The 25,666-nt window shown below is 41.3% G+C and overlaps 2 protein-coding genes across 2 annotated transcripts; both read left to right on the top strand.

The window, feature by feature from the left end:
• Window positions 1-2,063: 2,063 nt before the first annotated feature.
• Window positions 2,064-2,594, top strand: LOC135989979 (epidermal differentiation-specific protein-like). The gene has a single exon (XM_065637178.1). It carries the CDS (start codon window positions 2,064-2,066, stop codon window positions 2,592-2,594), a length of 531 nt encoding a protein of 176 aa, XP_065493250.1.
• Window positions 2,595-14,353: 11,759 nt separating this feature from the next.
• LOC135989914 (epidermal differentiation-specific protein-like) lies at window positions 14,354-14,884 on the top strand. The gene has a single exon (XM_065637055.1). The coding sequence runs from the start codon at window positions 14,354-14,356 to the stop codon at window positions 14,882-14,884; it is 531 nt and encodes a 176-aa protein (XP_065493127.1).
• Window positions 14,885-25,666: the final 10,782 nt, after the last annotated feature.

The raw sequence follows: 25,666 nt of genomic DNA, 5'->3' as shown, positions 1-25,666 counted from the left end.
TGGGCAGCTACTGTGAAATGCCATTGAAGAGAAAGAGGTTTAAGTGTTGGGATGAGAGCTGTAAAACGTATGTGAGAATCTGATGTATGTATTTGCAGAAATTTAACAAATCTTTGAGGTGATGAGAAGACAGCTGCAAGATAAGCACACTTTACAAAGGGAGAGGGTGGAGAGAGCCATTGCTACAAAAGGGGTGAAAGTGAGCATATTTTACAAATATGGATGTAGGATCTTTATGTTGAGTCAGCAAAATTAACTGGTTTGGTATTATTATGATTTTTTCTATAGGCAGAAGGTCACTTTTCTAGCGCTCTAATCAATAATGTTTGGGTACTCACAACCTCTATAAATTCAAGCATAACTGTGAAGAAATGCTTAAATGTTCTTAATCACCATGCTGGTTTGACTGAAATCGAGTTAATTTTCTTTATGCAGTTAGTAACTTTTCTTATCAGTAGCTAGCATGGTCTTTTGGTTTGGATTTGCTATGAGAATAAAGAGATAACATGCTAGATTTCCACTGTTTTGCCTGAGAAGAGCTAACTTCTTTCTTTCAGTAGCTAGGATGTGTTTTGGGGTGGGTATGAAGAGATTGTAAGAACTCATTGGTAGTTTGGCTGTTGTGAGCGACTTTTTCAACTGTACAGCTGAAGCTGCAAAGCATCTGGGAGGAGGCACAAACGGGACAGCACCTAGACTGACATCCAGGTTGGTCAATTCACTATTCCTTACTGTTAACATCATGCTCAGTATATAGCTGGAGCTGGCTCTTCCGGCTAGTTAGTTCTGTTCTGTTTGACCTTTTGGTTCTGTTCTGTTTGGAGCTCCACGTGAGCTCCATTGGAATTTGGCCCCTTGCAGTTTTGGCCTTTTTTGCCCTTTGCCTTTTTGCTTTCCTGCTGGGATCGGCTGTTCAAGACTGGAGTGCTCTATTTTCTGGGGCTGGCTGTTTGGTGCGATCGGAGTCCATGAGGGATTGCATTGAGTGTTGCTTATTTTACTTTATTTATATTATTATTTTGTTGTCTTATTAAACTGTTCTTATCTCAACCTATGAGTTTTTCCCTTCCTTTCAGTTCTCTCCCCTGTGCCACTCACGGGGTGGTGGGCAGAGAGCGAGCGGCTGTTGTGGTCTTAGTTGCTAGCTGGGGTTAACCACCACAATCACGTAGAGATTTTTTTTTTTTAATTGAGACTTAAGTGAGGTGGGTTTTTTATGGTGGTGGTGTTTTTTGTGTGTGAGGGGGTTTTTTTGTTTGTTTGTGGTTTTTGTTTGGTTTCGTTTGTTTGTTTGACTGTGTTGCTCAGGTCTGTCAATTTTAGTCAGACTTTTAATGTTACTTAGGCAGACCTGATCTTCTCCCATCCCTTGCCAGAATCAACTACAGTAACTGTTTCTTTCCCTCAGACGTATTTGCCATGAAATCTGATTTTTTTTTTTTTTTGCAAAAAGAGAAATAAATTATTTCAGTGAGTCTAAAAGTTGAGTTCTGCCTTAGCAGAATAGTTTTTTTCCTCCTATTTACAGTACAAAATGCACTTTCATTTAGAAATTGATCGAATGTCTCTACTTCCTTACTTGTAATATAATGTGGATCATGAAAACTAGTTCTAACAATAAATTCCAGTTTCTAAAATAATTCTTAAATGCAGGGTCAATTATAAACTGATTTATCACCAGTTCTCTATTTTATGTCATTATTTTTGGGATATACCAATAAGATGTTAAACTAAATGCTCAGATGTCCCTTTCACGTATACATAAACCAACATACACAACTAAATAAAACTGGACCATTTTGGTGTACATATCTCATTTTACTTTTTTCTTCCAAATTCAAGTTTCTGTGTCACGCCCTCACTCTTTTCCAGCTGCTGCTATATTTATCCTCTGCTAAAAATATTTTACTTGTCCTTTTTTCCCCCTTCTCCAGCATTTTGTGTGTGGTGAAAAAAGCCTTCTTACCGGCATTGCTTATTTTCTTGATTTTCTCTTTTCCTCTTCTGTAGGCTGTCATCCAGCTCCTACAGCAAGAAATCCAAACTACAGAAGTCCTCCTGAGATGGGAAAAATCATCATTTATGAGCATGCCAACTTCCAGGGTTACTCCAAAGAATTCACCAGTGACATTGCCAATCTAAAAGATGTAGATTGGAATGATTGTATCTCCTCAGTGAAAGTAATAGGTCGGCCTTGGGTGGCTTATGAGCACCACAGCTATACAGGCAAGTTACTTGTATTTGAGGAAGGTGAACATAGCTTTGTTGGTGAAGAGATGAATGATAAAATCACATCTCTGCAGTTGATCACTGAAAATCTGCACAATCCCCAGATTACTCTCTATGAACATTCCAACTACCAAGGGAAGAGCAGGGTGATAAGAGAAGCAACCAATCTGGCTAGGGGATATGACAATGACATCACGTCTTCTCACAAAGTCCAGAGAGGTGCCTGGCTGTTGTGTGAACACAGCGATGGAAGTGGCTTTTGTTACATTGCGCGAGAACATGAACACCTTCCACATTACAGTGCAATTGGTTTCAATGACAAGCTTTCATTTCTGCGTCCCCTTCTCCCTGGCTGTGGCTGTTAGACTGCAAATCCTGCAATGCTGAGGGAAGATGCAGGCCCAGCAAGAAATTTGAGACCTAGATCTCTGTCTGTGCTTGTATTGCCTTTTTCCCCCTCTGTCACAGAAACACTGAATGGGAGAGCTCTCTTTCATGCTGCACTGCAGATGTGTATTTCTCAATCCTACCTTGCACAGTTCTCCATCCCCCTAATCCCCATGAACACAAGAACTATCATATTTAGTCATATGAAAGAGACTCAAAGATAAAAGACATGTGAGGAGTGTGTAACCTATTACGCCTGCAGCTGACAATCAGATGTCCCGCACTATGTGATGTAAAAACATTGCATGTTGCTTCTGTTGCTAGATGCATAACCAAAATGTGAGTATATAACCAGCATTACTTACTTTGTAAATTGTTTTACAATGCTCTTGCTTTACCATGGCCTCTGTCATTTTTTGTATTCCCTTTTGTGGTGTTGCCATTAAAGAAGCTATTGAAAGGAACAATGGGTCTATTTTATGTATTGTTTATAGTTTAATATAGATAAACATTGCCTTTTCATTATGAGATCTCTCTATGTATTAAGAGAACAGTTCACAAAGTCACTTGTGAACATTTTTCATGCATCTCTCCTGAGAGGTTTTATCTTCTTCCATTCTCACTTGCCAGTAACATTGGGTTCAGGCTTGACTCAACCAGACTGAAAGTCTTGGTAAGCATGCCAAGTATTGCTGTGATCCTGTCCAAACTCTCACCTGAAGACGTTACTTAATTATCACAAGATTGATTGTATCTCAAGACATTGATCATACTAATGATATAGTCTTCTATTGCCACGAATTATGTAGTAAAACAGAAAATTTTGATAAATTGGAATTGATTGATTGCTTGATTGCAATAGGAAAACCTGTCTGATTTTTTTAAACCTTTTAATTGTGATATGTTTGTAGAAGGAGATGCAGAGAAATCATTGCTCTGAAGTATCCAAGCTCTGCTAACATATGATGATGAGTTTTGTTATGGTTTACTGTGACCTTTATAATTCTTCTCATCTGACTTCTGAGTCTGTGTGACTCAGAATGAAGGAAGATGTACCCAGCTGTTTCATCCAGAAATCACCTGTAGTGGAGAGATGAAGATCAATCAAGATGAAGTCTCATCAAGAGCTGGATGGAACTTCTTTACTGTCTTAACACATGTACAGCTTAATTTGGGGAAAATTTGTATAACGAGTCAGCCAGTATAATAGGATAAACTTCAAAGACAACAGAAAATGTAATTTATGTGATAAATAGTTCAGTCTGAATCTGGCCATGGGAAATGACAAAACTATAAATGAGAGTTGTGCAAATTCCCCCTCTTGGCTGTCACCTTTTTGCAGGTCTCGTTTGTAGAATGAGAACTGACTCATTATGATCTCTAACAGGAAAGTAACCTTGAGACAGCAAAGATAGGATGAGAGTGTGAAAGCGATTGCAAAGCAAACATCTATCAAGAGGTCATCTGTGCATTTTGACAATGTTGTTTAGTCGTGAATGAAAACTTACTGCATTATGAGCCAGTCAGCACATTTCTAAGTGTTTCAGAAAAATAAAAGTAATAAAGTCTAGTTCCAGGTGACCAAATGTCACTTTTCAACAGCTGGATTTTTCAAACGCTGGTCTTGGTAGATCTTATTTAGCTTCAGTGTTAAAATCTTCAGAAGTTTTGCACATATGCTGCAGAAGAGAGGGAACATGCATCCTAGAAGAAGAAGGTGTTGAGAGAAGACATCTGGGAAAAAACTCTTTTTGAATTACATGGCTATGTTTTCCCTGGTGGCTTATTACTAACAATTTTGAGGGCTTGAGGAAGTCCTTATATGTTCCTAATAACTATGGATGAATGACAGGTTTGAAGAGTTGTTGTGGTTTAACCCGAGCTAGCAATACAACCACGATAGCCACTTGCTCACCCTCTCCCCCACCCCCCAACAGGGGAGAGAATCAAAAGGGAAGGGAGAAACTTGGATTGAGATAAACACAGTTTAATAAAATAACAAAATACTAATACACTACTAGTAAATATATATATATAAAAAATAGAAAGAAAAGATACGCAAGGCAATTCCTCACGAACTCTGTCCACAACTGAGCAGCCAGTCCCGGCAAGCCACACCTGGGGTCCTAAAGCCGATCCCAGAGAGAGAAACGAGAGGAAAAAGGCAGAAAAGCCCAGAGGCCTCTGCAGAATGACAAAAGGCCGGGCTATGCATCCCGCACCAAAAACTGCCCCGGCTCCAACAAAAAAGGGCAAAGAGAAGAATGGAAGATAGTGGAAGAGCCAACCGAAGAGCAAACCAGAAGGTCCTAACTCTGTGGGGGACTATGGTGGGTCCATGGATTCCTTGACAGAGGGCATGGGAACAGGGATCAGCGTTGAAGATATTAAAGCCTACCCGTGAGAGAGATGGGAGTAAAGGAGTATCCGGAGATATTAAGGTGTACCCGTGAGAGAGAAGGGATGTACCCGGCAGAGAAAAGGGCGTAGAAGAGTAACGTTGATGACAGAAAAATTAGCCAATGAGATGTTACTGCTGTAACTTGTAACAAATAGTGAAGAGACACATGAATTGGTAAAACTGTATAAAAATGCACTTGTGGCAATAAATGGCATCTACTACTTTCATCCTGGAAGAACTTGGTCTATGTCGTTTGTCCGTCTCAACTATGACATATGGTGACCCCGATGTGATCCTGCACGAAGAAGGATCTCGCATGAAGAAGAGACAGCGGCGAAGCTGTGACAGCCGATGACGAGCTGGGGAGACAGAGCCCAGTATGGCTGACAGAGCAGCAGGGGGGAGCTGCCAAAGATCCGGATCCTTGAAAAGACACCACCCAAGAGTAGGTGAACTACCGGGAACATGGCGGGGAACTTATCTAAAGAAGAGGGTATTATAGTATCTACATGGAAATTGCTTCTGAAGAAGCAGGGTATTAGCCTTCTGGAACTGACTTTACGAAGGACGTTACTATGGGGCAAAGCACTACCCAAAGATCCAGAGAAACAACTGAACTGTTAACGACATGGCACTTGTTGCTAGAGACTTCGAGAGGATTAAAAGAGCAACGGGAACAGGCAGAGACTGTGGAGGGGGGTGGCTTTCCTGGGCTAGATTTGAAAAAAAAAAAAAAAAGTGCACTGTTCCGAACCCCCCTGTTACTAATGATTCTCCAGCAGCATTCAAGTCTGCGTTATCTGATCACTCGGATGAGGATGAGGGTCCACAGCATTTTCTTGAAAAGTTAAAAGGAAAAAAAAAGGAGCATGTGTACATGTTGCCCTGAGATCAGATAAAAACCATGAAAGACTCAAGCAAAATTAGACCTATGCAACTTAACAGCTATAGATCATTTAGGACGGAACGATGGGGAATCGTTGAAAGGGGCAGGTATCCCCCAACTCTTGTAAGACACACTAATTGGCACACCACAATTACAGGTGCGATTAGTTTCTGAAATCCTGAGGCAGTCAGCAGATCTTGCATATCAAGCTATGATAAAGGTGCCTGAAATCGACAAAGCAGCCAAATTATTTACGACTATTAATCACGGTCTCGATGAGAATTACATGCAGTTTATCGACAGTCTTCAAGAGGCCATCAATAAGCAGGTTGAAAACTTAGAAGCTAAGGAAGTACTAATGTTGAAATTAGCAATAGACAATGCTAGTGTTTGCTATCAACGTGTTATCTGCGAGTTTTACAGTACATATTACGTACTTCTGTGTATTGCCTCTCTGAAAATCAAGCAGCTTGTCAGGAATGTGAGTTAATTGTTTTACTGGTTGTTGTTACAGTTGTTTCTTTTTATAAGTGTGTCGTAAAACTTTCTCCCCACTTTTCCCACTTGTGCTGCAAACAGCCCTGTGCTTCCCCCCGCCTCCCTCTTCTCATGTTTTTTTACTTACGAGATGGGGTCGGAAATGACTGATTTCAGTCGTGTTCCTAAGAAATCGGTATTGGGAGGTGTTTTAGAACACAAGGAAGCACTTGGAAATATGAGGGAAGAGGATCTTGTGAAGTATTGAAATCAGTGGTGGCTGCTGTGTAAGTTAAATGATTGGGAAAACTGTCCGGAGAATAGAACCTTTAAGTATCTTTAAGTATCTTCAAGTATAACACAGCAATCATAGATGTCTTCCTTGTTAGCCTGTTTTCTTTGTGGGTATCTGTTTAAGCATGTTGCAGTTTTAGCAGGTCTTTGTCTGCTGTGTGGTACGGTGAGTTTGCAGACTGTTAAATCATGAGAATCCGTGGACTCAAAATGTGCGGTTTGTGATAATATAGAAGATCATGAGTAATTTAGTTTTTTACTGCGTGAATGTGATGATAAAATTTTGTGTGTAATAGCCGTTACTTTTCTTTCTACCATGCTAGCTTTATTCCAGCATTCAGACTTGCACAACTCTGCGATAGGCTGTGTCTCATCTCGGTGTACGAAATTTGGCTCTTTTGTATGCACACCAAGTAAAGAATCCTGGTTGTGGAATAACAGTTGTAGCACGCCAGATGAGACACTAATAAAAGCCTTGCCCAGTCCAGCTTGCTAGGGCAGCGGGGGGTGGGTGCCGATTGGGCTCCAGCGCGCACTGACCCGTTTTGTCAGGGAGACCCAGGGGCACTTCTACCTGGCTGAGCAGTAAGCAGCCCAAAGGTGCGATGCAAAATCAAGATACTGTCTTGAATAAGTGTAATTGTGATCCATCTGGGGTGTTATCTTCCTGTTCTCAAACTAAGTCCAAATAACGACCGTGCTAGCCGTGGAAAAGAAAGGTTTCTAACTGCGTGAAGAAAATTAACTCATTCTCAGTCAAACCAGCACATTCCACCCCTTATTCCTTACCATTTACGGCATGCTTAGGCCTTACCTATACATTCCAGTTAATTACTACTACTATGTATATACGTATGCACATATATACATATACACATATATACACAGATGCAATTCATCATTCTCTTAGTCACTGGGCTTTTGAAAAGTTCATTGAGTTCATTTAATCAATGACTTCAAGCTTCACTTATCACAACAGTCTCCCAGGGCAGGAAAAATGGTATATCTAGTGCGTCTCATGCCCACGGTTTGTGGATTAAAGACATCAACTTCAAATCAGTTGTCAGGCGCTACTTGTTGAAGCCAGCTCTGGCTTCATCACCACTGCATTGATCTGAAAGACACTTGTTGAACACTGTTAGTATGGCATATGGCATCATGTAGCAATTAACATCACGCAGTTCAGTATTGAATATTCTCACCTAGTATCAAATCCCCTTGAGGTACACACCGAACTTCTCCATCCTTAAGCATCACACACCAGGTGCTGCCAGGTCCCTGGGCAAAACCAATCCCACGAAAGGACTTGCCTTTGCCTGAGGCAGGAGTAACCCAGACTGCCTTCCCTAACATATTTTTCATGTGTACTACAGGGACTTTATCTCCTTCTACAGTATGTAGAAGTTCAGGTTGGGCAGGTCCAGCTCGATCGATTGATCCTCTAGTGTTGACCAACCAAGTGGCTTTTGCTAAATGTGAATCCCATTTTTTACAGGTTCCATCACCCATTGCCTTTAGTGTAGTTTTTAACAGACCATTGTACCTTTCAATTCTCCCAGAGGCTGGTGCGTGATATAGGATGTGATATACCCACTCAATACCGTGCTCTTTGGCCCAGTTATCTATAAGACTGTTTTTGAAATGAGTCCCATTGTCTGATTCAATTCTTTCTGGCGTGCTGTGTCACCAAAGGACTTGCTTTTCAAGGCCCAAGATAGTACTCTGGGCTGTAGCATGGGGTACGGCATATGTTTCCAGCCATCCTGTGGTTGCTTCCACCATTGTAAGCACATAATTCTTACCTCGATGGGTTCGTGGAAGTCTAATATAATCAATCTGCAAGCCTCTCCATACTTATATTTTAACCATCACTCCCCACACCATACAGGCTTTAACCGTTTGGCTTGTTTGATTTCCGCACATTTCACATTCATGAATAACCTGTGAAATAGTGTCCATAGTCAGGTCCACCCCTCGATCATGAGCCCATTTATACGTTGCATTTCTTCCTTGATGCCCTGAAACATTGTGGGCCCACTGACCCAGGAAAAGTTCACCTTTATGTTGCCAGCCCAAATCCATCTCAGCTACTTTAATCTTAGCAGCCTGATCGGCTTGCTGGTTGTTTTGATGTGGCTCAACTTTTAGACACATGAGTGTCCATATGACGTACTTTTACAGGGAGGCTCTCTAACCAGGCAGCAATACCTTGCCACAGTGTGGCAGCCCAAATGGCTTTACCTCTGCATTGCCAGTTGCTCCTCTTCCATTGCTGTAACCATCCCCACAAGGCATTTGCCACCATCCATGGGTCAATGTAGAGATAAAGTACTGGCCACTTTTCTCGTTCAGCAATGTCCAAAGCCAGCTGGATGGCTTTCACTTCTGCAAATTGACTGGATTCACCTTGTCCTTCAGTGGCTTCTGTGACTCACTGTGTGGCACTTCACACAGCGGCTCTCCACCTCCCATGTTTTCCTACAAGACGGCAGGATCCATCTGTGAACAGGGCATACTGCTTTTCAGTCTCTGGCAGTTTATTATACGGTGGTGCCTCTTCAGCACGTGGTACTTCCTCTTCAGCACGTGGTACTTCCTCTTCACCTGGTGATAACCCAAAGTCTTTGCTTTCTGACCAATCTGTAATCACTTTTAAGATCCCCGGGTGACTGGGACTCCCTGTTCGAGCTCATTGTGTGATCAATGCAATCCATTTACTCCACATAGCTTCAGTTGCATGATGTGTAGAGGGAACTTTCCCTTTGAACATCCAGCTCAGCACCAGCAGTCGAGGTGCCAGAAACAGCTGTGCTTCAGTACCAATCACTTCTGAAGCAGCTCAGACACCCTCATAAGCTGCTAGTGTCTCTTTTTCAGTTGGAGTATAGTTGGCCTCAGATCCTTTGTATCCTTGACTCCAAAAACCTAAGGGTTGACCTCAATCTGCCAGAGGCTCCAGGTAGGGCCATTATCTCTGGCTGCAGTGTAGAGCACATTTTTAACATCTAGTCCAGTCTGGAGTGGCCCAAGGGCCACCACATGAGTTATCTCATGCTTAACTTGTTCAAAGACTTGTCGATGTTCCGGTCCCCACTCAAATTGGTTCTTTTTACAAGTCACTCAATAGAGAGGGCTCACAATCTGGCTGTAGTCTGGAATAAGCATTCTCCAAAAACCTACAATGCCCAAGAAAGTCTGTGTCTCTTTCTTAGTAGTAGGTGGAGACATAGCTGCGATTTTGTTGATCACATCCATTGGGATCCGATGATGCCCATCTTGTCTTTAGAACCAGGAGCTCAGTCCTTTCTGTGAGCTTAGGAGTATGAAAACAGAGATCCTTTGCCAAGCTTTTGTGTTAACGTGTCCCATCACTATCACCTCTTGCTTTTCTTTGGTGCCATGAAAAGCCTTACTGCCAGCTTTGGTGCCCTGCCGAGAGGAGTGAGGCATGTAGGAGTTTGCTGTTGCCCCCATCACTCCATAGCACAGTGGAAACACACTCAGACTCACCCTTTGTGTTGCCTTCATGGCTCATGCATTTGTCTAAAGGCCTTTCCTGAGTATGCAGGTGCCGAGAAAGATGAGAATGTTTAGTTTGTGCTGAATTATGTCTATATATTTTTTTTTTTTTTTTCAGAAACACAACTAAATAATTTCATGAGTAAAACATACTAGCAATCTAAGAAGAATGAATGTTGTTCAATGGTAACATGAATGCATTCTATTCTACACTGTTTTAGTCTCTGTTCTTCCAAACATTCCTCCCTTTGGTGTGTTCATTCTTCCTTCTCTTACCAGTTGGTGGACACCATGGTTTAGGAGTGGAATGGGGCCTTCACCCTTCCAACAGCACTGAAGTGTAGGGTGAGCTCACTGCAACACATGAAAGAATGCCACAAAGGTGTGATATGGCAGTATAGCAAAGCTGATTTCACATCTAGATGCTGCTAGAAAGTGAGGTCCTGCTTCTCCCCTCCAGGCTTCAGAATGCAAATTGCAATTGCCTCTGCAGAGCAGTAAAAGAATGAACCATGTGGAAAAAAAAAAACCCCTATGTATTTTTGCGCTAGCTTGGTTCTGTGATCTGGCACACCATGGGCTCAGACAAGGACCACTGAAAGAAAGAGATGCAGCTAGTGTACAGGCTGCCTGTTTTGGCAGGGGTGTGCTCTTTCCCTTCCCAGCTCCTAATCTTCTCCCGTAATGTCCTACCTGACAGAGCAGGGGTCCCTGAAGCATCCTACAGTGGGGCATGTTATAACTGTGACCTTGAAAGAAGCCCTGCTGGTCAAATGTTGCCCCTTGATGTCATGTTTAATGACAGCCTAGAGCAACCAAGGGATGCATCTGCTCTGTAGCTGTAAGCACGACTACGATTTTTTTTTCCTTGGGAGTTCTGGTATATGAAAAACTGGCTCACAGCCCCTGCCTCCTTGGTTCCCCTCAGAGGATGGCACACGGTGCCTGGCCAGTCTGCCTGTATCTGAGGTATATTTGAGATCTACCACTACTGAACTCGTGGATATTTGATTTGCTTGCTTCAATAACCGCTAAACCTCCTCTGAGTCCTTATGAGCTTTCTCATGTCTGCTGGTAAGGAAGGAGACACTCTCTTCCAAGGATGGTTCAGCACCTGAAGAAGCTGGGCAATTTCCAGCCTTGGTGTTGCTCAGAAAGGCAAGTTGCTCAGGCAGGTGCTGAGCAGCCCCAGGCAAGTTTAGATTCAGCCCAGCTATGAGATGTGGGGGTTGGACTCAAGACCTGCAGAGGTCACTTCCCATCTGTATTTTTCTGTGAAGCTCAACAGTCACTCATTTGCTTTCACCATCAGTGCAGCTTGTTCATTTTTTTAACAAAGATCCCATTGTTTCCTCCCACTGTAGTACAGCTTGCCAGCATGCTAGCCAATTAACGTGTCTGAAAATATATTACAGAGTAAACCTGCAATATGAAAATAAACAGAAATATTGCCACTGCAGCTCTGCCAGAGCCTCCTTGCCCTGCTTTACCAGCTCAGCATCCAGGCAGCTGCTCAAATGGCTATGTAGGTGAGAAGGGAGAAAGTGAATTAAAAAAAAAAAAAAAAATCTATGCCACCTCTGTCACTTGGATATGTCACATAGAAACCCTTTGGAAAACTAACATTATGTCTCAGATGTGCTTCCCAAGTAAGAAAAACTGTAAATGGAAGCAAGCAAAAAAATTCTACAGCCCATGCATCACAAAATACTTTGATCTGTTTTTATTACTGTGATGCAGCTGGCTTCTAGAGAATAAAGACAAACAAGAATTAAAGGTCTAAGGTTTATCAAGATGCTCGCTCTTCAATGAACTTTGGAACCAGAGCAATAAAGTAGCTGGTTGTAGGAAGGCCAAAACCTAAATAAAAGAGTTAATGATTTTTTATCTCTGAGGGTAATATTAGCCACTCCTCAGTTCTGTTGAATGGGGAAGTTTCACAAGATGTCTGTGCAACGTATAAATACAGGCACATAAACCACCTCTCCGAAACAACAACACAGGGCAGGAGAAGTGCCACCAGCTCTCCCCATCTGAGACGCTGACATCAAGGTGAGATGCACACTTTTTACATGAAAACTTTCAGTGGCTTCTTGGGCAGCTACTGTGAAATGTCATTGAAGAGAAAGAGGTTTAAGTGTTGGGATGAGAGCTGTAAAACGTATGTGAGAATCTGATGTATGTATTTGCAGAAATTTAACAAATCTTTGAGGTGATGAGAAGACAGCTGCAAGATAAGCACACTTTACAAAGGGAGAGGGTGGAGAGAGCCATTGCTACAAAAGGGGTGAAAGTGAGCATATTTTACAAATATGGATGTAGGATCTTTATGTTGAGTCAGCAAAATTAACTGGTTTGCTATTATTATGACTTTTTCTATAGGCAGAAGGTCACTTTTCTAGCGCTTAATCAATAATGTGACTACCCAAGGTAGTCACAACCTCTATAAATTCAAGCATAACTGTGAAGAAATGCTTAAATGTTCTTAATCACCATGCTGGTTTGACTGAAATCGAGTTAATTTTCTTTATGCAGTTAGTAACTTTTCTTATCAGTAGCTAGCATGGTCTTTTGGTTTGGATTTGCTATGAGAATAATGAGATAACACGCTAGATTTCCACTGTTTTGCCTGAGAAGAGCTAACTTCTTTCTTTCAGTAGCTAGGATGTGTTTTGGGGTGGGTATGAAGAGATTGTAAGAACTCATTGGTAGTTTGGCTGTTGTGAGCGACTTTTTCAACTGTACAGCTGAAGCTGCAAAGCATCTGGGAGGAGGCACAAACGGGACAGCACCTAGACTGACATCCAGGTTGGTCAATTCACTATTCCTTACCGTTAACATCATGCTCAGTATATAGCTGGAGCTGGCTCTTCCGGCTAGTTAGTTCTGTTCTGTTTGACCTTTTGGTTCTGTTCCGTTTGGAGCTCCACGTGAGCTCCATTGGAATTTGGCCCCTTGCAGTTTTGGCCTTTTTTGCCCTTTGCCTTTTTGCTTTCCTGCTGGGATCGGCTGTTCAAGACTGGAGTGCTCTACTTTCTGGGGCTGGCTGTTTGGTGCGATCGGAGTCCATGAGGGATTGCATTGAGTGTTGCTTATTTTACTTTATTTATATTATTATTTTGTTGTCTTATTAAACTGTTCTTATCTCAACCTATGAGTTTTTCCCTTCCTTTCAGTTCTCTCCCCTGTGCCACTCACGGGGTGGTGGGCAGAGAGCAAGCGGCTGTTGTGGTCTTAGTTGCTAGCTGGGGTTAACCACCACAATCACGTAGAGATTTTTTTTTTAATTGAGACTTAAGTGAGGTGGGTTTTTTATGGTGGTGGTGTTTTTTGTGTGTGAGGGGGTTTTTTTGTTTGTTTGTGGTTTTTGTTTGGTTTCGTTTGTTTGTTTGACTGTGTTGCTCAGGTCTGTCAATTTTAGTCAGACTTTTAATGTTACTTAGGCAGACCTGATCTTCTCCCATCCCTTGCCAGAATCAACTACAGTAACTGTTTCTTTCCCTCAGACGTATTTGCCATGAAATCTGATTTTTTTTTTTTTTGCAAAAAGAGAAATAAATTATTTCAGTGAGTCTAAAAGTTGAGTTCTGCCTTAGCAGAATAGTTTTTTTCCTCCTATTTACAGTACAAAATGCACTTTCATTTAGAAATTGATCGAATGTCTCTACTTCCTTACTTGTAATATAATGTGGATCATGAAAACTAGTTCTAACAATAAATTCCAGTTTCTAAAATAATTCTTAAATGCAGGGTCAATTATAAACTGATTTATCACCAGTTCTCTATTTTATGTTATTATTTTTAGGATATACCAATAAGATGTTAAACTAAATGCTCAGATGTCCCTTGCGCGTATACATAAACCAACATACACAACTAAATAAAACTGGACCATTTTGGTGTACATATCTCATTTTACTTTTTTCTTCCAAATTCAAGTTTCTGTGTCACGCCCTCACTCTTTTCCAGCTGCTGCTATATTTATCCTCTGCTAAAAATATTTTACTTGTCCTTTTTTCCCCCCTCTCCAGCATTTTGTGTGTGGTGAAAAAAGCCTTCTTACCGGCATTGCTTATTTTCTTGATTTTCTCTTTTCCTCTTCTGTAGGCTGTCATCCAGCTCCTACAGCAAGAAATCCAAACTACAGAAGTCCTCCTGAGATGGGAAAAATCATCATTTATGAGCATGCCAACTTCCAGGGTTACTCCAAAGAATTCACCAGTGACATTGCCAATCTAAAAGATGTAGATTGGAATGATTGTATCTCCTCAGTGAAAGTAATAGGTCGGCCTTGGGTGGCTTATGAGCACCACAGCTATACAGGCAAGTTACTTGTATTTGAGGAAGGTGAACATAGCTTTGTTGGTGAAGAGATGAATGATAAAATCACATCTCTGCAGTTGATCACTGAAAATCTGCACAATCCCCAGATTACTCTCTATGAACATTCCAACTACCAAGGGAAGAGCAGGGTGATAAGAGAAGCAACCAATCTGGCTAGGGGATATGACAATGACATCACGTCTTCTCACAAAGTCCAGAGAGGTGCCTGGCTGTTGTGTGAACACAGCGATGGAAGTGGCTTTTGTTACATTGCGCGAGAACATGAACACCTTCCACATTACAGTGCAATTGGTTTCAATGACAAGCTTTCATTTCTGCGTCCCCTTCTCCCTGGCTGTGGCTGTTAGACTGCAAATCCTGCAATGCTGAGGGAAGATGCAGGCCCAGCAAGAAATTTGAGACCTAGATCTCTGTCTGTGCTTGTATTGCCTTTTTCCCCCTCTGTCACAGAAACACTGAATGGGAGAGCTCTCTTTCATGCTGCACTGCAGATGTGTATTTCTCAATCCTACCTTGCACAGTTCTCCATCCCCCTAATCCCCATGAACACAAGAACTATCATATTTAGTCATATGAAAGAGACTCAAAGATAAAAGACATGTGAGGAGTGTGTAACCTATTACGCCTGCAGCTGACAATCAGATGTCCCGCACTATGTGATGTAAAAACATTGCATGTTGCTTCTGTTGCTAGATGCATAACCAAAATGTGAGTATATAACCAGCATTACTTACTTTGTAAATTGTTTTACAATGCTCTTGCTTTACCATGGCCTCTGTCATTTTTTGTATTCCCTTTTGTGGTGTTGCCATTAAAGAAGCTATTGAAAGGAACAATGGGTCTATTTTATGTATTGTTTATAGTTTAATATAGATAAACATTGCCTTTTCATTATGAGATCTCTCTATGTATTAAGAGAACAGTTCACAAAGTCACTTGTGAACATTTTTCATGCATCTCTCCTGAGAGGTTTTATCTTCTTCCATTCTCACTTGCCAGTAACATTGGGTTCAGGCTTGACTCAACCAGACTGAAAGTCTTGGTAAGCATGCCAAGTATTGCTGTGATCCTGTCCAAACTCTCACCTGAAGACTTTACTTAATTATCACAAGATTGATTGTATCTCAAGACATTGATCATACTAATGATCACAGAATCACAGAATGTTAGGGATTGGAAGGGACCTCAAAAGATCATCTAGTCCAATCCCCCTGCCAGAGCAGGAACACCCAGATGAGGTTACACAGGAAGGTGTCCAGGCAGGTTTTCAATGTCTCCAGAGAAGGAGACTCCACAACCTCCCTGGGCAGCCTGTTCCAGTGTTCCGTCACCCTCACTGAGAAGTTTCTTCTCAAATTTAAGTGGAACCTCTTGTGTTCCAGCTTGAACCCATTACCCCTTGTCTTACTGTTGGTTGTCACCGAGAAGAGCCTGGCTCCATCCTCGTGACACTCACCCTTTATATATTTATAAACATTGATGAGGTCACCCCTCAGTCTCCTCTTCTCCAAGCTAAAGAGCCCCAGCTCCCTCAGCCTTTCCTCATACGGGAGATGCTCCACTCCCTTAATCATCTTTGTGGCCCCGCGCTGGACTCTCTCCAGCAGTTCCCTGTCCTTCTTGAACTGAGGGGCCCAGAACTGGACACAATATTCCAGATGAGGTCTCACCAGGGCAGAGCAGAGGGGAAGGAGAACCTCTCTCGACCCACTAACCACCCCCATTCTAATACACCCCAGGATGCCATTGGCCTTCCTGGCCACAAGGGCACAGTGCTGGCTCATGGTCATCCTGCTGTCCACCAGGACCCCCAGGTCCCTTTCCCCTACACTGCTCTCTAATAGATCATTCCCCAACCTGTACTGGAACCTGGGGTTGTTCCTGCCCAGATGCAAGACTCTACATTTTCCCTTGTTATATTTCATTAATTTTTTCCCCGCCCAACTCTCCAGCCTGTCCAGATCTCGCTGGATGGCAGCACAGCCTTCTGGCGTGTCAGCCACTCCTCCCAGCTTGGTGTCATCAGCAACCTTGCTGATAGTACACTCTATTCCCTCATCCAAGTCGTTGATGAATATATTGAATAATACTGGTCCCAGAACTGACCCTTGGGGACTCCACTAGATACAGGCCTCCAACCAGACTCTGCCCCACTGACCACGACTCTCTGGCTTCTTTCCTTCAGCCAGTTCACAGTCCACCTCTGTACCTGGTCATCCAGTCCACACTTCCTCAGTTTAGCAGCGAGGATGCTGTGGGAGACTGTATCAAATCCTTTACTGAAATCAAGAAAGACCACACCCACTGCTTTGTCATGGGATTTGTAGTCTTCTACTGCCATAAATTATGTAATAAAACAGAAAGCTTTGATAAATTGGAACTGATTGATTGGTTGATCGCAATAGGAAAACTTGTCTGATTTTTTTAAACCTTTTTATTGTGATATGAGATGAGATATCATTTTGAATTCACAGTGTTTCAATCAGAAAGGAAAATCCCCTTCTTCTAAAGTTACCTCCATTGTAATTCTACATCATGATGGTGTTTTACCTTTGTAACAGTCTCAAGAGTCACCATGTGGTATGTTCTACTGCAGCCCAAACCTATGGGGGTGTGGCAGGCGCATGTCGAAGGACACACACCCCTCCGTGTTCTGATAGGCCCGGCATGGCACTAAGGGAGAAGACCACAGACTGCTGGAGACCATTTGAGACCCTTCAAGGTTGGCTGAGACCCTTTGGGACTCTTCCATTTTTGCAATCACTCCCCAGTGATGCCTGCACAAAAGACCAAAGATTACACAAGTATGCAATCCCGAGGTCTGTAACAAGCCCACCCATACAGGCACTGGCAGCACACACCATCATGAGGACTACTCTGCCCACCAGTCTCTTTGTGGAAACCACACCAGACACCAGAGGATGCTGTGCATTGCTGGATCCGGACTACAAATCCCATCATACACATTGCAAAGTCATGAAAGTGGTTAAATCTTTCTCTCTCTTTTTCTTTCTTTCTTTCTTTCTTTCTTTCTCTCTTTCTTTCTTTCTTTCTTTCTTTCTTTCTTTCTTTCTTTCTTTCTTTCTTTCTTTCTTTCTTTCTTTCTTTCTTTCTTTCTTTCTTTCTTTCTTTCTTTCTTTCTTTCTTTCTTTCTTTCTTTCTTTCTTTCTTTCTTTCTTTCTTTCTTTCTTTCTTCCCTATATTTCTATTATTTTGCTTTTAATAAGTAATATAATAACAGAAGGTTTAAGGTCCCACATGTGCTGCAAAACTCTTTTCTGTAAATCTTTTTGTCACTAGACTGCACCAATTGAGCCTAATTCATGTAAATCCTTCTGCCACTAAATCATTTGCCAGTTGGGCCAAGCTGCAAAATAAAAGTCTTCGTTTACAGACCTTAAGTATTGTGTACACTCTTTTCGAGCCAAGGGGACCAACGAATCTGAGTCACCTCTCCCCCCACCCATACCTCTGGGTGGGATGTGACAACACCAATGCACATTATGTTTTTGTTCCCTCTATTAATGCAGCTCTCCAATACTAATCACTTTTGGAGTGGCAAATCAAGCAGCAAATGTCATATTCTACCCAAACCAATTTGTGGAAGAAATGATTTTGGAAGTCTTATTGAATTGCCTTGGTCATGTCTGAGCGATCCCTCTCAGCATTTCAGCATAATAATGACTCTACATAGGCACTATTAATAGGAGAGAGATTATTTAGGATGTCTCTAATTATTTTTGCTAGGAAATACACTTAATGACATTTCCTTTGTTAAAAATACCATTTCCTAAACAGGAAAGAAGATATTCTCTTATTTTCTTGGCATGTATAACTGAAAGATTGTTTACAGCCAGGATGTCTCTGAATCAGATAATTGTTATCTCTGAGTTTTCCCTCTGATTCTCTTGGGCAAATAAAAGAAAAAATTACCTCCCAAATTTGCTCTTATTCTGTCATTTTAACCAGCTTATATTGCAATCTGTCTCTGGTTCTCCTGGTCACCAGAGAGGGGCTTTTCTTTATTTTGTGGATGGGGTTCTAGTTGCTCTTGGAGTGAAGTGCATTGCAGACTAGCAGGCAATTTCCACACTGTTCAGCTAGCAGTGCCCTTGAAATCATATTCTCTAACCATCTTTACCTCTCACCCTTGTGGCAGGCTTTAAGAGGCATCTCAGGAGGACACAACACCCTCCCTGCCATTCCCTACTGTACTTCTTATGTGATGTGCATCCAAAGACAGAAGCATTGGCATCTCAATCTACCTGTCAACACAGGGATAAATAGTATCTGGAGGACCCAAGCCTGCTTAAACTAGGCATGGTGCTAATACAGAGTAAAAAGACTGCTTCCGAAATAAACAATCAATAAAAAACGTTCACAGAGAGGATTATTACTAACTCACAGTGAAGTACAAATGGTGTGCTGGTTTGGCTGAGATAGAGTTAATTTTCACAGGAAGCTGGGAGGGGACACAGCCAGGACAGCTGACCCAAAATAACCAAAGGTTATTCCATACCATATGACATCATGCTCAGTGTATATAATAAACTGTGGTAGCTTGCCAGCGTAGGGGGAATTGTTGCTTGGGAGCAGGCTGAGCATTGGTTTCTTTGTGTTGAGTGATTGCATCGTGTATTCCTCTCTTTGTAGGCATAGGGCTGTGCAGACCCAAGTATGTCTATGGTAAAGCTTTAGCGTGGTTACAGCTAAAGCTGGATGGCTTATGGTTGTGGTATTAAAGGATACAAGAATAATGCATTTATAGTTGCTTAGAATGGACAGCACCTAACGTAGTGAAGCACAGTGGAAAAAAAAAAGACGCGTAAGGAAGGAATTGAAGATTATAGAATGGTTGCATATGTACAAAGGAAAAAAAAAGATGCAAGAACATCTTTGTTGATGTCATTTCCTGGTTTCTGACACTATGAGATGAACTTTCTTGTAACGTAGTATTTTGGTGTGCAACATATAAGCGTTCAGTTAATCTTTTGGCTTTTAATGAGAGTAGAAACTGCCCTTAAATTGGTACTTTGGGCTTTTTTCTCCTTCTTTTAAGAAGAAGATACAAATGGCCAAATGAGTTACCTACTATTAACCTGGCAAAACCCAGTTAAAGGGATTTATTTTTATTGAAGGATATCAGAAACTGGCTATATTTAACTTCAGAAGGGTTTAATTTACTTGCAAAAGACTCTATAACTACTCTCGCTTGCTGTGTCTAAGCAAGTGTTGAAATCATTCAGTGAAGGAGGGAGGGAGGGAGATAGAGAGTTCTGTCACTTGTATTTATTCTATATAATTATTAATTTTATTTATGCCTATGAGACAAAACCAGGAGGCAGTCACAAATACTCAAATTAAAAAAAAAAGTCTGCAAATACCTAATTGGCTTGTTGTGCATAGCTTCAGCTGTCTCCTATAATCTACATTAGCTCTTTTACAGGTTTTCTTTCCTTCCCATGCTACTCGTAAATGTAACGCTTCTGCCAACACCAGCAAGGTCCAGGTGAGATTTTGAAAGGGTTACTATGAGGACAAGGCCTTACCTGGAAACTTGGGAAAAGTCAAAAAAGCTTTCTAGTAGTCAGGTAGCTAATTCCCTGGGTTTGCAGGCATGAAACACTTGGCTTAGTGAACTGTATTATTATCAAAGGAAGAAAAGAGAAGTCCAAAATGGTAGATAAATAAGGTAACACACGTGGGATTCTCGCAATCCCATTGAGACATAATTATTTGTCCTAGTCTTCTATCAAGCATTTTAGTTTATAAGAAATTTGCTCACAGACATCACTGGGCTCCCTTTTCAAGACAAGTGCCTTTCCAACACATGCAAAAACCCCATGGCCATGTTCCTCTTGATTCCTCTTCCTTTTGAGCTACCAAATGCCAGTCTAGTGTGAATCTTCTTCACTTGGGAATTCTTGAGTTTGCATTATTTTTGCTTTCTAAAGTGGATGGACATATCTGAAGAAGACTGCAGCAAAAAATACTGAGTTTTTTTAAAAAAATGTGAACATATTTTTAAGGAATGGTTGACCAAGTTAAGACTGTTTAGCCTGAAGGAGTTAATAAGAAGAGTTGAAAACAGTCTTTGAACACAAAAAGAGGAAGGAAGGAGTCTGTTCTCTGCTTTTCCCCAGTGGAGAGAAACAGTAGAAGCAGCTGTGGAGTTTTCAGAAACCATAAATAGATTTCAGAAAATCTCCATCGTGCCATGAGCAGAAGCTTGAAGTAGAAAACCTTAGAGGTCCCTTTCAGCCTAAATGTTTCTACAGCTCTATAAACCTCTCACAGAGGTGTCATAGACACAGCTCCCCATGCACCAGAGAGGAGTGTAATCCTACAAAAATTTCGTAGTCAATAGCCAAATTTGGGAGTTTAAGTGAGGCTCATAACAGGACTGTGGGCTGTTACCAGCATTGTATAGCAGTAAATATTGCAAAGTCCTCATAGGTGTCATGGCAAAGGAAAGTTTTAAGGAGGGATATGGATGGGGATGTGTCAGAAGCTTTGCATCTACTATCTATTGCAGAGCCTTTTTTTTTTTTTAAATCAAAGTGACAGAATATAAGCAAATGTGAAAGTGTCATGTCAAAAAATCTAGCAAAGGATTCTTGGAAGTTTTTCAGTAACAGGAGGAGAAAGTAAAGGTGGAGATGGACTTTGACCCTTAAATGGAGCCCTGTTGATTACTTTTGATGAGATACCGAGACCCTGTGGAAGAGTTGGGAGGGAAGACTGACATTGTGGAAATGGACTTTGTAAAGGTCAAAACAGTAATCTCCAAGTTATATGACTGGAAATTATTATTAAACTTTTTATTAAAATTGAACAAAGGATCGGATTTGCCACAGAGTGGCTAAGACTTTTTAATCTTTACTAGAATTACTGACAGAAACATTTAGGCTGGAATGGACCTCTCTAGTCCAAGCTCTTGTTCACAGCAGAGCTACCTCCAAATATGACCAGGTTACTCAGGGTCTTCTCCAAGTGATTTCTGAACAGCTCCAAAGGTGGAGATTCCTCAGCTTCTCTGGCCTCTCTGCAAGGGCTGAACAACCCTTGGACTAAGAATTTTTTTCCTTATTTTCAGTCAGAGTTTCCCTGTTGCCCATTAAGACCATTGCCAGTTGTTCTTTTGCTCTGAGAACAACTAGCCTCTCCTGGTATACACTATGTTCCAGTGCCATGCAGTGGCCTGTGTGGGGGTCTTGCCACTTTGTTCACATTTCTTTTGTAGTGGGGCACCTAAAACAGATGCAGTGTTCCAGATGTGGCCTCATCAGTGCAGAGAAGATGGGAATAAACCCTTACTCTGCTGGCTACTCCTGTCCTGTTGTGCAGTATGCAGATGGTCTTCTCCAACACGCAATCACATGAATAGCTCGTGTTCAACTTCCTGTCCACCAACAGGGTGGAGTAAGAAAGAGACAACTCAGAGGCAACTGTAATTCTTTAATTTATCTGTGGTTGCATATACTAAACACCCTTAATCTTGAGGTAGGGTAAAACCTTTACAGCAGTAGTGAGCGCAACAGCTACTCTTCAAAATGAGTATAAAAAAAGGAGTAAGTTGGGTGGAAAAGAGCCAAAACTAGAGAATCCTCTGCTCAGAGGGATGTACTGTAATGTCACTTCACATACAAGTCGCAGTGCTTTACAATAATTTTGGATCAGGAAATGGCAACAACCATCAAATGCATTTCAGGTAAGACTTCTGCTCCCCTGGATGATCCAGACTTTAGATGTTCACAGAAGAGGGCCACCATAGGTGTTGTTCCTGCAAGATAGCACTTCATACCAGTACAGCCCCTATACCTCGTCCTTAATTAAATTAACATTGTTAGGGATGAATGTCAGCGCAACTCTCTATAGTCCACATATGATCTGCAATCTCCTCAAGGAGGGGGCAAGATCATTCCCTGTTTGCTTCAGCAATGCTGTGATGTGGTTCTCTATGGTTCATCTTACAAAAACCTGTTAAATAAAAGAATGCTTTGAGCTGGAGTATTTTTTACACATCCTGAGGACTATGCAGATTAACTTTCCTAGGGCATCAAAGCTTTGAGAGAAATAAAAGAGATTAAACCACATGTCAAATGCTGACGAAAACCTTCATAAGCTTTCTTTTTTTGTTCCTGTACAGACTGCTGTATAAGTACTCCTCCTCGAGGAAACAGGAGATTGACAGTTACAGTACAGATGTAGCTATTCGTTGATAACTACATCCATTGAATTTGCAAATTCAGACCTACAGCTTAGTTACCAAAAAAAAAAAAAAAAGGAGATAATTTATGGAAAAACTGAGGAAAACCTAGCATCTCCTAAGCAAATTTGATTGGAATATCTCAAAAGATGCAAAAAGTTATGTGTTTAGAATAAAATCTTGAATTAGTAGAGGGGCCATTTCAGACTTTCCTGTTGATAATATCTGTAAAACCATCTTCTATAAAACAAATTTGGGGAAATAACCATTTCATAACAAAGCACGATTGTTCTCTATAATATGTTTCTCTCCATAATTTTAAGTACTATGTAGCTTTAGCATACATAAAGTATAAAGTACAAAATTTACCAGAATAATAGATTTTTTTATATTAAGAGATTAGGCCACATTGAGGGTTTATCACATGTGGAGCATAGTATAAAAGTTTACACAACAATATTTCTTTAGCTAGCAGGTAGCAGCCACGAAATTCCATATGGTTTAATTTGAACAGGATTTCTGCTGCTGTATGGTTAGACTGCTACTGAGAATAAAGTGAGCTCATCTGAAGTTTGTTTTGATATCACTACAATGGTGGTGCTGTGCCAAATGACAAATCGAGGGGAAAGAATTAAAAAAGTAATACAAAAGAAGAGGTTTTATTCCGAACCTCTACCTTTTATGTTTGTCACATCCTCCTGGACACTATTTGTAGATTCAAGACATCATTAGTATAAGTTATTGTTTCTACATGTTTGTAGAAGGAGATGCAGAGAAATCATTGCTCTGAAGTATCCAAGCTCTGCTAACATATGATGATGAGTTTTGTTATGGTTTACTGTGACCTTTATAATTCTTCTCATCTGACTTCTGAGTCTGTGTGACTCAGAATGAAGGAAGATGTACCCAGCTGTTTCATCCAGAAATCACCTGTAGTGGAGAGATGAAGATCAATCAAGATGAAGTCTCATCAAGAGCTGGATGGAACTTCTTTACTGTCTTAACACATGTACAGCTTAATTTGGGGAAAATTTGTATAACGAGTCAGCCAGTATAATAGGATAAACTTCAAAGACAACAGAAAAAGTAATTTATGTGATAAATAGTTCAGTCTGAATCTGGCCATGGGAAATGACAAAACTATAAATGAGAGTTGTGCAAATTCCCCCTCTTGGCTGTCACCTTTTTGCAGGTCTCGTTTGTAGAATGAGAACTGACTCATTGTGATCTCTAACAGGAAAGTAACCTTGAGACAGCAAAGATAGGATGAGAGTGTGAAAGCGATTGCAAAGCAAACATCTATCAAGAGGTCATCTGTGCATTTTGACAATGTTGTTTAGTCGTGAATGAAAACTTACTGCATTATAAGCCAGTCAGCACATTTCTAAGTGTTTCAGAAAAATAAAAGTAATAAAGTCTAGTTCCAGGTGACCAAATGTCACTTTTCAACAGCTGGATTTTTCAAACGCTGGTCTTGGTAGATCTTATTTAGCTTCAGTGTTAAAATCTTCAGAAGTTTTGCACATATGCTGCAGAAGAGAGGGAACATGCATCCTAGAAGAAGAAGGTGTTGAGAGAAGACATCTGGGAAAAAACTCTTTTTGAATTACATGGCTATGTTTTCCCTGGTGGCTTATTACTAACAATTTTGAGGGCTTGAGGAAGTCCTTATATGTTCCTAATAACTATGGATGAATGACAGGTTTGAAGAGTTGTTGTGGTTTAACCCGAGCTAGCAATACAACCACGATAGCCACTTGCTCACCCTCTCCCCCACCCCCCAACAGGGGAGAGAATCAAAAGGGAAGGGAGAAACTTGGATTGAGATAAACACAGTTTAATAAAATAACAAAATACTAATACACTACTAGTAAATATATATATATAAAAAATAGAAAGAAAAGATATGCAAGGCAATTCCTCACGAACTCTGTCCACAACTGAGCAGCCAGTCCCGGCAAGCCACACCTGGGGTCCTAAAGCCGACCCCAGAGAGAGAAACGTGAGGAAAAAGGCAGAAAAGCCCAGAGGCCTCTGCAGAATGACAAAAGGCCGGGCTATACATCCCGCACCAAAAACTGCCCCGGCTCCAACAAAAAAGAGCGAAGAGAAGAACAGAAGATAGTGGAAGAGCCAACCGAAGAGCAAACCGGAAGGTCCCAACTCCCATCTCTCCTTAAATATGAATCATGATGCCAATGGGATGGAATACTCTTATTGATCAGTCTGGGTGTCGGTCAAGCTCTGCCCCCCTTCCTCGATGTCTCACACATGTGGGCAGAGCACTCAGAATGTCCTCGGCTCTCAGACCAGAGCAATTAAGAACATTAACTCTGTGCTGGGGTGTTATCTTCCTGTTCTCAAACTAAGTCCAAATAACGACCGTGCTAGCCGTGGAAAAGAAAGGTTTCTAACTGCGTGAAGAAAATTAACTCATTCTCAGTCAAACCAGCACATTCCACCCCTTATTCCTTACCATTTATGGCATGCTTAGGCCTTATCTATACATTCCAGTTAATTACTACTACTATGTATATACGTATGTACATATATACATATACACATATATACACAGATGCAATTCATCATTCTCTTAGTCACTGGGCTTTTGAAAAGTTCATTGAGTTCATTTAATCAATGACTTCAAGCTTCACTTATCACAACAGTCTCCCAGGGCAGGAAAAATGGTATATCTAGTGCGTCTCATGCCCACGGTTTGTGGATTAAAGACATCAACTTCAAATCAGTTGTCAGGCGCTACTTGTTGAAGCCAGCTCTGGCTTCATCACCACTGCATTGATCTGAAAGACACTTGTTGAACACTGTTAGTATGGCATATGGCATCATGTAGCAATTAACATCACGCAGTTCAGTATTGAATATTCTCACCTAGTATCAAATCCCCTTGAGGTACACACCG

Source organism: Caloenas nicobarica, chromosome 1 (assembly GCF_036013445.1).
Source record: "Caloenas nicobarica isolate bCalNic1 chromosome 1, bCalNic1.hap1, whole genome shotgun sequence".
NCBI classification, from domain to species: Eukaryota; Metazoa; Chordata; class Aves; order Columbiformes; family Columbidae; genus Caloenas; species Caloenas nicobarica.
Note: the sequence above shows the minus strand (reverse complement) of the source record. Positions and strands in the feature narration are given on the sequence as shown.

Excerpts from the sequence above, each read along its gene's own strand:
- LOC135989979 (XM_065637178.1), top strand. The coding sequence starts at position 2,064 with ATGGGAAAAATCATCATTTATGAGCATGCCAACTTCCAGGGTTACTCC.
- LOC135989914 (XM_065637055.1), top strand. The coding sequence starts at position 14,354 with ATGGGAAAAATCATCATTTATGAGCATGCCAACTTCCAGGGTTACTCC.